The 14,732-nt window shown below is 38.0% G+C and overlaps 1 protein-coding gene across 2 annotated transcripts in view; it reads left to right on the top strand.

Moving 5' to 3' along the window:
- The window catches only part of NR2C2 (nuclear receptor subfamily 2 group C member 2), a 101,057-nt gene that overhangs the window by 46,666 nt on the left and 39,659 nt on the right, over positions 1-14,732 (top strand). For both annotated transcript variants that reach the window (XM_043588209.1, XM_043588210.1), the window contains one exon: positions 4,897-5,007. In XM_043588209.1, the coding sequence (XP_043444144.1) occupies positions 4,897-5,007 (111 nt within the window). The remainder of the gene's footprint in view (positions 1-4,896; positions 5,008-14,732) is intronic.

The raw sequence follows: 14,732 nt of genomic DNA, 5'->3' as shown, positions 1-14,732 counted from the left end.
TTTTGTATGCCTTATAAAGCTTTTTTTGTTCCCCATTTCTTACATTCCTATCTTTTGTATTCAGTTGATTTTTTTTGTGTGTAGTAAGATGTTTAAAATCCTTTTTCATTTCCTTTTGTATATTTTATAGCTATTTTCTTTGTGGTTACCATGGTAATTATATTTAACATCCATTCACTCTAGTTCGAATTTATACCAGCTTAACTTCAGTGATATACAAAAACTTTCCTCCTTTGAGCTCTGTTCTTATCCCTTTTGGTTCATGTCACAAAATTACATCTTTGTATATTATGTGTTCCAAAACATAAACTAATAATTATTTTAAATGCATTATGTAGAAAGCAAGATTTGGAGTTCTAATACAAGCTTTTACACTAATAGTTTTTTTTCTTTCTTTATTTATTTTTTAATTTTTTTAACGTTTATTTATTTTTGAGACAGAGAGAGACAGAGCATGAACAGGGGAGGATCAGAGAGAGAGGGAGACACAGAATCTGAAACAGGCTCCAGGCTCTGAGCGGTCAGCCCAGAGCCCAACGCGGGGCTCGAACTCACAGACCGTGAGATCATGACCTGAGCCTAAGTCGGACACTTAACCGACTGAGCCACCCAGGCGCCCCAGTTTTTTTTCTTTAAACATGTTAGTCTTTTAAATCATGTAGGAAACAAAAAATACATTATAAGCCATTGTTACAATAATACTAGCTTTTATAATTACCCATGTATTTACCTTTCTTGAGATCTTTATTTCTCCAGGTAGCTTCAGATTAGTGTCTAATGACCTTTCATTTCACTGTGCAGGACTCCCTTGAGCATTTCTTGCAGGGTGGGTCTACTGATCATGAACTCTCTCAGCTTTTGTTTATCTGGAAATGTCTTAATTTCTCCCTCACTTTTGAAGGACAGTTTTTCCAGGTATAAGATTCTTGGTTGATAGTTTTTTTCTTTGAACACTTGGAATATATCAGCTCACTATCTTCTGACCTCTACAGTTTGTTTTTTTTAATGTTTATTTCTGAGAGAGAGTGAGAGCGAGTATGAGTGGGGGAGGGGCAGAGAGAGAGGGAGACACAGAATCCAAAGCAGGCTCCAGGCTCAGAGCTGTCAGCACAGAGCCCAACGCGGGGCTCGAACTCACAAACCGTGAGATCATGACCTGAGCCAAAGTTGGACGCTCAGCCGATTGAGCCACCTAGGCGCCCCAACCTCCACAGTTTTCAGTGAGAAATCCGCAAGTAACATAATTGTTCCCTTGTATGTGAGTTACTTCTCTCTCACTGCTTTTAGCATTCTTTGTCTTTTGAAAGTTTGATTATAACGTGTCTTTGAGGTCCTCTTATATAGAATTCATTGAACTGCTTAGGTATTTATATTCATGTCTTTCTTCAGATTTGGGGAGTTTTCTGGCATTATTTCTTCAGATATTCTCTCTGCCCCTTTTTCTCTCTCTCCTCCTCATGGACTCCCACAGTGCATATGTTGGTCTACTTGATGGCCTGTAGGCTCCGTAACACTGGTCAGCTTTCTTCAATGTTTTTGTTGTTTTGTTTTGCTTTTCAGACTTAATTTCCATTGTTCTGTCTTCAAGGTTTTTAATTATTCTGCTTGATCAAATCTGATTTTGAATCCCACTAGTGAATTTTTCACTTCAGTTATTGTACTTTTCAGCTCCAGAGTTTATTTTTGGTTTCTCTTTAGGATTTTTGTTTTTGTTTTTGTTTTTTGAATCCCTTTTGAGTTCTGGCTACTGCCCATCTTCCTTTAGTTTTTTGAGTAACTTTCAGATAGTTGTTTTTAAAGTCTTTGTCTAGTAGACCTGACATCAGAGATTTTTCAGCAGTCATTTCTGTTGATTTATTTTTTTTTCTTTTAGATAGCCCATACTTTCCAGTTTCTTTTTATGCCTTGTGATTTTTTTGTTGTTGAAAACTTGATATTTGAATCTATTAATGTGGTAACTCTGGGAATCTGATTCTACCCCCTTCCTAGAATTTGCTGTTTTTTGTTACTGTTTTTATTTTTGTTTTTTAATATTTAGGCTGTCTCTGTGCTAAGGATCATCCTGACGTATAAACTTAAGGACTTCTGAGGTCTTTTCTCAGACCTGTGCCTTCCCCTAGGCGTGTACAGTCACTGTCTATTTTTTCCTGTATATGCATTTGCTCTTGAATGTCCTTGTCTTTAATGTTTGGATCCCAAAAGAGGAAAAACAGAAAAATAGAGGAGTGGGGAGAAATAATCCAGGACTTTAAGGCCCCTGGAAGTCACTCAAGCTAGAAACAGAGGGGCTTGCAACAATAGGGGGAAGTACAGCATCAATGGCTGTCCCTTCTTTTTCTGCACTTCTGTGATTAGAAGTAGCAATCAGCGACTGGAGCACACATCCCCCGTATTTGTGGAGGACAAGGATCCTTTTGTCCACCTGGGCTCCCACAAGCTGTATGCAAGCTGTTTCTGGAACGTGTGCCCATGGCTTCAGAGTAGACATGGAAGATGGGCAGCTGCTACCAGCTGCTAAGAGAAGCCAAAATTGAGAAACTAACTACAACTTATTGTCCAAGCCTTCCCCTGGAAGTTGCAAGCCTTCAATATCCAATAGACTCCAGAGTTCCAAAATAGTTACATGAGTCAGATTCTACCTGTGCAGTTAAGGTTTGGTGGGGAGACAAATTCCTGGTGCTTCCCACTCTGCCATCTTTTTCCAGAGTCCTTCCTCTCTCGAGTTAATATTTGCTTGGATGGTATGAGGGAGGGGTCGAGTTTCATTCATATGGTATGTTGTGTCCAGTTGCTTCATCACCTTTTGTTGAAAAGACTCTCTTTTCCCCATTGAGCTGTCATGGCACTTTTGTGGAAAATCATTTGACCATATATGTGAGGGTTTATTTATGAGCTTTTTATTCATTTTTATTGGTCTAAATATCTGTTCTTATACCAGTGCCATACTGTTTTGGTTATTGTAGCTTTGTGATAAGTTTTGATATCAAGAAGTGTGAGTCCTCCAACTCAGAACAATTAATGATTGTTTTGTTGGTTTTTTTTTTTTCTCAACAGATTTTATCTTTAAGTAATCTCTACACCCCATGTGGGGTTCAGATTTACAACCCCAAAACCGAAAGTTGCATGCTCTACTGATAGAGCCAGCCAGACACCCCAAAACATTCAAGATTGTTTGAGCTATTCTGATTGCCTTGGATTTTCATAAAAATTTTAGGATCAGCTTGTCAATTTATGCAATAAAGGCAGCTAGAGTTTTGATAGCAATTATGCTGAATCTGTAGATCGGTTTGAGTAGTATTAAGAGCTTAACAGTATTAATCTTCTGACCCATGAACACAGATGTCTTTACATTTATTTAGGCCTTCTTAACTTTCTTTCAATGATGTGTACAGTTTTCAGTGTATAAGTGTTACACTTCTTTTGATGTATTTATTCCTGTTGTTAATGTTCTGGAGGTGGGAATACTTCCTTAATTTCATTTTCTGTTGTTCCTTGCTCTTGTATAGAAATACAGTTGATTTTTATATATTGATCTTGTATCTTCCAACCTTGGGACTCATTTACTAGTTCTAATAGTTTTTTGTTTTTTGGGTTTTTTTTAGGACTTTATGATCATGTCGTGTCATGATCATATTCTCTGTAAATAGAAATAGTATTCCTTCTTTGTTTCCAAGTCTGGATGCTTTTCTTTCTTTTTCTTCCCTAATTGCTCTGGCTAGAACCTGCAGTACAGTGTTGAGTTCACGTGGCAAAAGCAGACATGTTTGTCTAGTTCCTGATCTTAGGAAGAAAGCTGTCAGTCTTTCACCATTAAGTGTTCTGTTAAGCTGTGAGTATTTTATAGATACTCTATCAGATTGAGAACTTACTGGTTTCTAATTTGTTGAATGTTTTTATCATGAAATGGCATTGGATTTGGATTTTGTTGGATGGTTTTTCTGTGTGAGGTGATGAGGCTTTTGTTCTCTGTTAATATAGTGTATTACATTGTTTAATTAATATGGTGAACCGATCATGCATTTTTGGGGTAAATCCCACTTAGTCATGGTATATGATTTTTTTATATGTCTCTGGATTCAGTTTGCTAGTGTTTTGTTCAGGATTGTTACATCTATACTCATAAGGAATATTGGCCTGTAGTTTTCTTTTCTTGTGATGTCTTTGCCTAGTTTTGGTCATAGAATGAATTTGAGGAGTGTTCCCTCTTCTGTTTTTTGGAAGAGTTTGTAAAGCATTGGTTCATGATGCGCTTTTATTCAAGGAAAAGTATCTGCCCACCTCAGGTGCCCAGGTGACCACTCAGAACCTTGAACCTTGCCTTTTAGTAGGTATTGGCGAAATTCCAGACCTTTGTATAACTGATGGGCTTTTCCCAGCCCCATCCCAGTGGGGCTGGGATATTGCCAGGACTCTTTCACAAGTACTGATCCCAGAAGTTTTCAGCGTACTGCTGGGGTTTTTTTGCCATCCTCTATGGTGTTTGTGAGAGCCTTTCTTCTGGAAACTGTCATCTTAAAGGAGTGTTTTACAGCTGGTTTTGGGGACAGTGAAAACATTCAAATACCATTTCTAAAAAGGTACTTTGGTACTTTCTTTTATGAAAGTTATATGAGCAGATTTGAAAATTCCTGTGTTTTTGTGGGGGGGTTATTTGGGGAGGGGTTGGTTGGTTGGTTTTTGCATTTTCAACATTAGAAATAACTCTTTTAAGATTGTATTTTCTTATGGCCATCCTGTGGCAGTATCTCATTGGTTTCTTTGTCATTCTGGGTCCAAATACCAAAACTACTCAAGTGTATTACTCAAAGCCACAGTGAAAGCAAGAGGCATGGTCCTCAGCTACCACCGGACATTTTTGTAAGCCCCCTTGTGATCCAGCCCATTTCTTGCCCACAGGTACCACGGACACAGACCTCTCGGCCGGAATCTCCAGGGATGACCAGCCCCTCCCCGCGCATCCAGATAATCTCCACCGACTCTGCGGTAGCCTCACCTCAGCGCATTCAGGTACTTGCACCAGTCCCACTTGGTTCCAGCCACCTGCCCAAAGGCAGACCTGCCTTCTGAATCCTTTCTAGAACAAACCTGCCTTTGAATTTCACTAAGGAGTTGTGCTTCTTGGGCCTCAAGTATAGTACAACCTCATTTATTCTTAAAAAAGAAAAAAAAGTTTACATTGATTGAACTAACTTACTACTTTTAATGCAAAAGTCTAAACTGTCTCAAATTCTTGGGATGTAGTACCATTTTATTACTTATGTGCATCCACATTGAGAGGCAGTATATCCTAGTAGTTAAGTGTATGGGCCCCCACTTGGAGTCAAGTTCAGTGCCCCACTTTCTAGCTATTTTGACCTTGAAAGTTAACTTTTCAGTGCCTTGCTTTTTTGGTTTAGAAAATGTATGTGATAGTAGTACTTACCTCATAAGGTTATTGTGAGGAATCAATCAATGGGATAATTGCTTGTAAAGTGCTTAGAACAGTGATTAGCACATACTGATGTTCAGTATGTACTAATTATCTATTACAATAACCATTATTACTAGTGTTATTGTTACTAATTGATATTCACTTATGGGAAGTTTAGTCTTCCCCAGGGCTCTGAAGCTGCCTCTGGCCCATTGAACAAAGGGAAGATATGTATATTGAAATCTTAATCAACAAGCCAAGAAGAAGAGATAATAATTGATGACACAGATTAAAGACTCATAGTTTCCTCAGCAAGCTGAATCACAAAGCCAAACCAAAAAACATGAACAAAGATGAATGGCAGAAAAAACATTAGTTACATAACACAAATTTGAAAGACTATCAGGGCATACAGGTAATTTGAGTGAATGAGTAAAAGGATTGCTTTCAATTTACAGTTTATTCCAAAGTTGGTATAAGTGAACAATATGATACCATAACTACATAATTTCTATAATGTTTACCCATTCTAAAAAGTGATTTTGTGGACTATCTATTATAAAGTAAGCATAGAAGAGTTCTAATAAGTAAATGAAAGAAGTTAAAGATTATATTCTCATTATGTCTGTATTGTATAATATTTTATCATAAACACTGAAGCTCATATAAGTCATTTTAACCTCACACCAGTAAGGAACACATATCTGAGTGTTTGGAAATTCAGAAGTAATGGGCCCAACATTAGAGGTTTTACTGTTCCTCAGAATTAGGAACTTCATAGCCAAATTATTTTTTCTCTTTTGTTTTGCTCATTATGACTTGAAAATGGGTCTTGTATAGTTTTATGTAGTAGATATTAGGATTCTGCCTATGTAACTGCCCCAACTGGGAAAGGAGCTAATTGCATTCAACCATTGCCTGTACATAATGGGCTCACAACCACCTTAGGGCAGATGAGAACACAGAAAGTTCCCCAAGAGACTGTCAGTAGCTAGTGTATATACTGAGAGAGTGCACATTTCCGCCCATATTGGTATGAGAAGAATCTCTTCCCAAGGGCTATCCTACCATCCCATTCCATACAGAGGGGCTAAGCCCATGCCCTGGTCCTCGGCCTGTGGTGACACTGCTGTCCTGGCTGGATTGTAGCAAGGTCCCTTGAACAGAAGTCCTATAGAATAGATTCTTAGTGTTGAGCTTTTAGTCTCTCTGGGGAGGATAACTCTTAGGCATGAGTTCCTACGTATGGTAAATATACTTGAAAATCTTTTCATCATGAACTGTCAATAAAATGGACAAGTGCAACTGAACTATTTCAAGGTTTAGGGTTTTGTTGTTGTTTTTTGTTTGTTTTGTGTTTTAAGGAAAACTAAGGTTATAGAATGATTTCTGGGTTCTTGATGTTGGTGGTAATGGTTTCGATAAAGTTTTCATTTCTAGCCCTGACTTCAGTCATGAATTTCCAATGCCCTGAGGCCTGGGAAGAGAATAAGTGCTATGATGTTTTCATGAATAACAATGCTTGGAACCCAAATGGTGGCTTCTGTGATAAGGTTAAGAGGAAAAAATTATACACTAAGGGTGATAGACCTAGGTCACATTTAGGATCTTTGGCTCTGAATGGAACAGACTTAGGATCAAATTTTATCTCCTCTCAGCTGTGTGACTCTGAAGAAAGTTTCTGTAACCTCTATAGCTAGAAAATGACAACAATAATAGTACCTGTTTAATGGGATTTTAAAAGGATTAGGTGAGATAATGCTTGTAAACTTATAGGAAGCAAATATCAATGTTAGCAAATGACTTATAATTTTTCTTAAGGTTTCTTTTTATATAATTCCAAACACAGAAAATAGTACATGGAAATCCTGTATATATATCCCCAATTTAACCAATTGTTTGCTATAACATTCTGAGTAAATGTACGTATATTTTTTTGAATCATTTGAGAATAGAAATAACACACCTCTTTGCCCTGAATATGTACGTATTTCCTAAGAACAATGACATTTTCTTACATGATCACAATACAGCTATCAAAATCAGGGAATTAATTATTGAAACATACCATTATCTAATCCATAGTTTATATTCTAAAATGTCATTCAGTTGTCTTAGTTAAGTCCTTTATAACTGTTTTCTCCAATTCCAGGATTTATGTTACTGTTTTTATTTTATTTTATTTTTTTCAACGTTTATTTTTGGGACAGAGAGAGACAGAGCATGAACGGGGGAGGGGCAGAGAGAGAGGGAGACACAGAATCCGAAGCAGGCTCCAGGCTCTGAGCCATCAGCCCAGAGCCTGACGCGGGGCTCGAACTCCCGGACCGCGAGATCGTGACCTGGCTGAAGTCGGACGCTTAACCGACTGCGCCACCCAGGCGCCCCTATGTTACTGTTTTTAATAATGATAATGTGGCCAACATACCTAGTTATGCAGGCCAGCAGAGGGTGATCTGGAACATAGACTTGTGTCTGTCAGTATCCTGTCATCCTAATGGCTGCAACGGGGCTTTGGGGCCAAGTGGGAAGAGTGGCAGTCCTCAGAGTGGGGGCAGTAGCCTTGTGGCTAGAGTTAAAAGCTGTTGTTTTGAGGATACAGAGGTCTATGGTGGGGACTGTGGAAGGAGAGAAGGAGGTAAGAGCCATAGGAGGGCACCCACTTCTCTGAGAATGAGGCATAATCGAACCCATCCAATTGCAAGGTGACTTCTCAGTAAATCTCACAGGTTTTCATCATGATGCAGTCTTTCCAGGCCAGTGGTTTGCAAATTTCCTTATGATTTTTTTTAATGTTTATTTAATTTTTGAGAGAGAGAGAGACAAAGCACGAGCAGGTGAGGGACAGAGAGAGAGGGAGACAGAGTATCTGAAGCAGGCTCTAGGTTCTGAGCTGTCAGCACAGAGCCCGACACGAGGCTAGAACTCACAGACCTCAAGATCATGACCTGAGCCAAAGTCGGATGCTTAACTGACTGAGCCACCCAGGCGCCTCTGCAAATTTCCTTATAAACAGGTGCGCCTGTTCATGTATATTTTTTAGAGTGTGAAATCTTTACTTGGGCCCTTATAGCACCCGCTTCCCTACTTCTCTCTTCTACCACCTCTTTATTCCTACACATCCCTTCTGGAACGCCAGTACTTGTTCTCTGCCCTTTCTTTGTCCACAGCCATCAGACATCTCCTTTCTCGCTGTGATATTCTTCTGGCCCCTCTCAGGTACTCATTGCTGTAACAAAATCACACCACACCAAGCAGAGTATAGAGTAAACCATACACCTCCCTTCTTCCTCTTCCACAAGTCACCCAGGTCTCTCCCATGAGGTAACCACTGTTACATATTGCTATTTGTTCTTTCACAGACACACTCTACCAAAAGCACATGTGTAAATAATGTACAGCATATTTTTCATTCATGTAGACATTCTGTCCAGACTGTCCTATATTCTTTTTTCTTAACAACATCTTTTGGAGGTAGTTCCATGTAGAAACCACTCCTTCTTTCTCTTGATGTCTATGGATGCTCCAATGAATAACTTTTTACCTGTTCAATTTAACACTTGCGAGAATACTTCCGTCAGATCAGTTTCTCAGTGTAGGATTGTTGGGACAAAGGATATGTCCGTGTGTAATTTTTTTTTGGCCTATAGTATCATATTAGCTTCAGGTATACAACATAATGATTTGATATTTGTGTAGATTGTGAAGTGATCACCATACATGGTTAGAAATTTTTTTCTTGTGTTGAAAACTTTTAAGATTTAGTTTCTTAGCAACTTTCTAGTGTGCAATTCAGTAAACTATAGTCACCATTATGTGTATTACATCTTCATGATTTACTTTGTAACTGGAAATCTGTACCTTTTGACCTCTGTTGCCCACCCCTGCCCCCTTTGGGCAACTACCAGTCTGTGCTTTGTATCCATTGAGCGTGTGTGTGTGTGTGTGTGTGTGTGTGTGTGTGTGTGTGTGTATTTTGTTTTGCTTTGTTTTTTAAGATTCCATAAGTGAGATCATACAGTATTTGTCTTTCTTTGCCTGAGTTATTTCACTTAGCATACTACTTTCAGGGTCTATGTTGTCACAAATGGCAAAATTACATCCTTTTTTATGGCTGAATAGGTATTCATTTGTATATAAATAAATACACATACATATATACATGCACACATATTTACCACATTTTCTTTACCCATTCATCCATCAGCAGACACTTAGGTTGTTTCCATATGTTGGCTATTGTAAATAATGCTGCAGTGAACTTTGGGGTGCATTTTTTAATGTTGTTTCTTCTTTTTGAGAGAGAGAGAGAGAGAGAGAGAGAGAGAGAGAGAGAGAGACAGAGTGTGAGCAGGGGAGGGGCAGAGAGAAAGGGAGACACAGAATCTGAAACAGGCTCCAGGCTCTGAGCTGTCAGCACAGAGCCCAACACGGGGCTCAAACTCACGAACTGCAAGATCATGACCTGAGCCGAAATCAGTCACTTAACCGACGGAGCCACCAAGGTGCCCCTGGGGTGCATATATCTTTTTTGAGTGAGTATTTTTGTTTTCCTTGGATAAATACCCAGAAGTGGAATTGCTGGATTATATGATACTTCCATTTTTATTTTTTTGAGGAACCTCCTTACAGTTTTCCACAGTGGCTGCACTAGTTTATATTCTCACCAACAGTGCATGAGGGTTCCTTTACTCCACATTCTTGCCAACAATTGTTACTGCTTTTTTTTTTTTTTTTTTTGATACTGGCTATTCTGACTGGTGTGAGGGGTTATCTCATTGTGGTTTGATTTTCATTTTCTTGATGATGAGTGATGTTGAGCATTGTTTCAATACCTATTGGCCAACTTTCTGTCGTCTTTGGGAAAATAAGTAACTATTCAGATCCTCTGCCCATTTTTTAAAGTTTGCTTTTGCTGTTGAGGTGTTTGAGTTCTTTTTTTTTTTTTTTAAGTTTATTTATTTTGAGAAAGAGAATGTGGGGAAGAGGCATGGAGAGAGGGAGAGAGACAGAATCCCAAGCAGGTTCCACACTGATAACACAGAGCCCAACACAGGGCTTTAACCCACGAACTGCTAGATCATGACCCGAGCCAAGATCAAGAGTCAGATACCTAATCGACTGAGCCACCTAAGCGCCCCCTAGTTCTTTATGTATTTTGAATATTAACCCCTTAACAGATACATAATTTACGGATATTTTCTCCCATTCAGTAGTTTGTCTTTTCATTTTGTTGATGGTTTCTTTTGCTGTGCAGAAGCTTTTCAGTTCCATGTGGTTTGATTTGTTTATTTTTGCTTTTGGTGTCAAATCCAAAAAATGATCACCAGAACTGATGTTGAGTTTACTATTTTTTTAATGTGTTCTTCTAGGAATTTTATGGTTACAGGTCTTACATTCAAGCCTTCAGTTGATTTTGAGTTGACCTTTGTGTATTGTAAAATAATGGTCCCATTTCATTCTTCTGCATGTGCCTATCCAGCTTTCTCAATATCATTTATTGAAGAGGCTGTCCTTTCTTTCCCCATGGTATATTCTTGGCTCCTTTGTCATAAATTAATTGACCATATAAGTGTGGGTTTATTTCTGGGCTGTCTTGTATTCCATGCATCTGCATTTCTGTTTTTATGCCAGTACCATACTGTTTTGATTATTATAGCTTTATAATATAGTTTGAAATCAGAGAACATGATGTCTCCAATCTTTTCTCAAGATTGCTTTGGCTATTGGTCTTCTGTTATTGTGTAAAAATTTCAGGATTGCTTTGTACTGTTTCTGTGAAAAATGTCATTGGAATTTTGAAAAGAATTGTATTGAATCCATAGATTGCTTTGGGTAGTGTAGACATTTTAACAATATTAACTCTTCCAATTTATGAGTGCCAAGTATCGTTCTATTTATTTGTGTTTTCTTTAGTTTCTTTCATTAATGTCATAACAGTTTTCAGTGTGCAGATCTTTTACCTTCTTGGTTGAATTTATTTCTAGGTTATTTTATTCTTTTTGATGTAATTGTAAATGATTGTTTTCTTAATTTCTCTTTTAGATTGCTTGTTATTAGTGTATAGAAACACAACAGGGGCGCCTAGGTGAGTCAGTTGGTTAAGCGTTCAAGTTCAGCTCAGGTCATGATCTCACAGTTTGTGGGCTCAAGCCCCGCATCGGGCTCTGAGCTGACAGTGCAGAGCCTGCTTGGGATTCTCTCTTTCTCCCACTCTCTCTCTGCCCCTCCCCCACTTGCACATGCACATGCATTCTGTCTCTCTCAAAATAAACTTAAAAAAAAAAACACGACAGGGGTACCTGGGTGGCTCAGTCGGTTAAGCGTCCCACTTCAGCTCAGGTCATGATCTCACAGTTTGTGGGTCTGAGCCCCGAGTAGGGCTCTGTGCTGACAGCTCGGAGCCTGGAGTCTGCTTCAGATTCTGTGTCTGTCTCTCTCTGCCAGTCCACCACTCACACACACGCTCTGTCTCTTCATCTCTCTCTCTCTCTCGCTCTCTCTCTCAAATATAAATAAACATTAAAAAGTTTTTTAAAAAACAGATTTTTATATGTTGATTTTGTATCTTGCAACTCTGCCAAATTTGTTTATTAGTTCTAACAGTTTTTTGGTGGAGTCTTTAGGATTTTCTGTGCATAATGTCATGGCATCTGCAAGTAGTGATGACAGTTTTATCTCTTCCTTTTCAATTTGAATGCCTTTTACTTATTTTTCTTGGTTAATTGCACTGGCTAGGACTTCCAGTACTGTGTTGAATAAAAGCAGCGAGAGTAGGCATCCTAGTCTTATTCCTGATATTGCAAAAGCTTTCAGCTTTTTGCCTTTGAGTATGATGTTAGCTGAGTATCTGTGTGTAATTTTGACAGTTGTTGCCAAACTGCCTTCGAAAGAGGTTGTGCCAACTTATACTCCCACCAGCCCAATATCAGAGTGCCCATTTCCCCACACACTCAACTGTATATTATGCTATATATACTGTTTAATGTTTTTTAGTTTGCTAGGTGAAATATCACTACTATATAAGTTTTGTGTTTCTATTACTTATTCATCTAAAAATATGTAATGAAAACTGTTGTGTTTTTATCACTGTTGTGATACTCAAATTTTATATAATCGTAAATAAGAAATTACTTTTTTACCCGTCTTTCTCCATATCTCTACTCCATTTACTTTTCAACCAATAGGTTTCTTGAAAATTATGTCTAATTTTATTATCATTATGTTTTACATTAAAGTATTTTACATATACATAAAAGTATAAAGTGTAAAGATACATATATTAAGATATTAGGCTTTTCTAGAACCACTTTTCTGAAATATCTAAGATCAATCAGCTAAGTATCTGTTTAATAGGATTAATATTCAGAAAACTTAGAGGAAGTTATTTATAAAAACTGAATATAATATGTAGCCAGACTGCTAAATGTTGGAGTTCCTCAGGATTGCATTCTGGTCCCACTTTCTCCCCTCTGTATTTTCTCTGAACCCATGGCTTAAATATCATTTTGTGCTAGTGACTCCCAAATGGATGTCTATAGCCTAGACCTCTGCTATGACCTCCATTTAGTTCAAAATATTTTAAATTTTTATTGCTGCTACTTTGACCCATGTGTTATCCAGAAGTGTGTTAATTTCTAAATATTTGGGAATTTCAAAAACTTTTTATTAATTTCTAGTTTAATCAGTCTAGTAGTGACCTAGAACATACTTTATGATTCCTATTTTTTCTTAAGGTATATTTTATGGCCCAGAATGTGATGTATATTATTGGATGTTCCTTGCAAGCTTGAGAAGAATGTGTATCCTGCTGTTGTTAGATGGATTATTTTATAAATGTCAGTTATATCAGGTTGATTGATAGTGCTGTCCAAGTCAACTATATCCTTATTGATTTTTCTGCCTGCTTAATCTACCAGGTGCTGACAGGGAAGCAGTGACATCTCTACAGCTATAATAGTTGATTTCTCTCTCTCTCTTTCTCCTTGGCAGTTTTACAAGTTTTTGTCTCCTGTCTTTTGATGCTCTCTTGTTAGGTGCATACACGTTTAACATTGTTATGTATTTGTGGGGAACTGACCCATTTGTCAACATGTAATACCCCTCTTTATGCGTGATTTTTTTCCTTGTTCTGAGGTCTACTTTATCTTTAACTTAAATTCACTTACTCTAGCTGTCTTTTGATTAATGATAGCATGATGTCTTTTCTCCATCCCTTTACTTTTGATCTATCTGTGTCGAGGGTTTCCTGTTGACAATGTATAGTTGGGTCTTCTTTTTCTATTGAAATGAGTCTTTGTCTTTTAGTGGTCTGTGTAGACCATTCACATTTAAAGTGGTTCTGGATATACTGTATTTACATTAATGTCAACCATGTTTAACTATTTTCTATTTGTTGCCAGAGTCGTCTTTTTCTGCCTCATCTGGGTTTTTATCATGTTTGTTTATTTTTTTTAACTTTTTTTTTTAACGTTTATTTTTGAAAGAGCACAAGCAGGGGAGGGGCAGAGAGAGAGAGAGAGAGAGGGAAACACAGAATCTGAAGCAGGCTCCAGGCTCTGAGCTGTCAGCACAGATCCCTATGCGGGATTCGAACTGTGAGATCATGACTTGAGCCGAAGTCGGACACTTAACCAACTGTTAAGGGGCACCAACTCAGGTGCCCCTATTTATTCATTTTTGAAAGAGAGAGAGAGAGCGCGAGCAAGGGAGGGGCAGAGAAAGAGAGGGAGACAGAATCCCAAGCAGGCTTCGCACTGTCAGCTCAGAGCCCAATGCAGGGCTTGAGCTCAACAACCCTTGAGATCATGACCTGAGCTAAAACCAAGAGTCAGAGGCTTAAGGGACTGAGCCATCCTGGTGCCCCTGCCTTATTTGGTCTTGATTGGGCAATTTAGTTGATCCCTTTTATCTCTTCTCTTAATATATCAAATGTACATCTCTACAGATGTTTTTAGTTGTTGCCCTAGAAGTTTACAGTAATTATTTTAAGCTAATATAAGCCTACCTTCAAATGACATTATTCTGTTTCACATGTAATATAGGTTTCTTATACCCATGTTCCCAATTCCTCCTTCCTGTCCCTTGTGGCATTGCTGTCATTCATTTCACTTATCCACATGCTGTAATCACAGAGGACATTGTTGTTATTATTATTAATTTAGACAATTATTTTTTAGATCAATTAGGAATAATAAGATTTTATTTTACCTTCACTTATTCCTACAACAATGCTCTTCCATTCTCTAAGTAGATCCAAGTTCTAACCTATATCATTTACTAACTAAAGAAAAGCTTTTAATATTTATTGGGCAGGTTTGCT

This window comes from Prionailurus bengalensis, chromosome A2, assembly GCF_016509475.1.
Source record: "Prionailurus bengalensis isolate Pbe53 chromosome A2, Fcat_Pben_1.1_paternal_pri, whole genome shotgun sequence".
Classification (NCBI taxonomy): Eukaryota; Metazoa; Chordata; class Mammalia; order Carnivora; family Felidae; genus Prionailurus; species Prionailurus bengalensis.
This window is presented reverse-complemented; position numbering and strand designations above follow the sequence as displayed.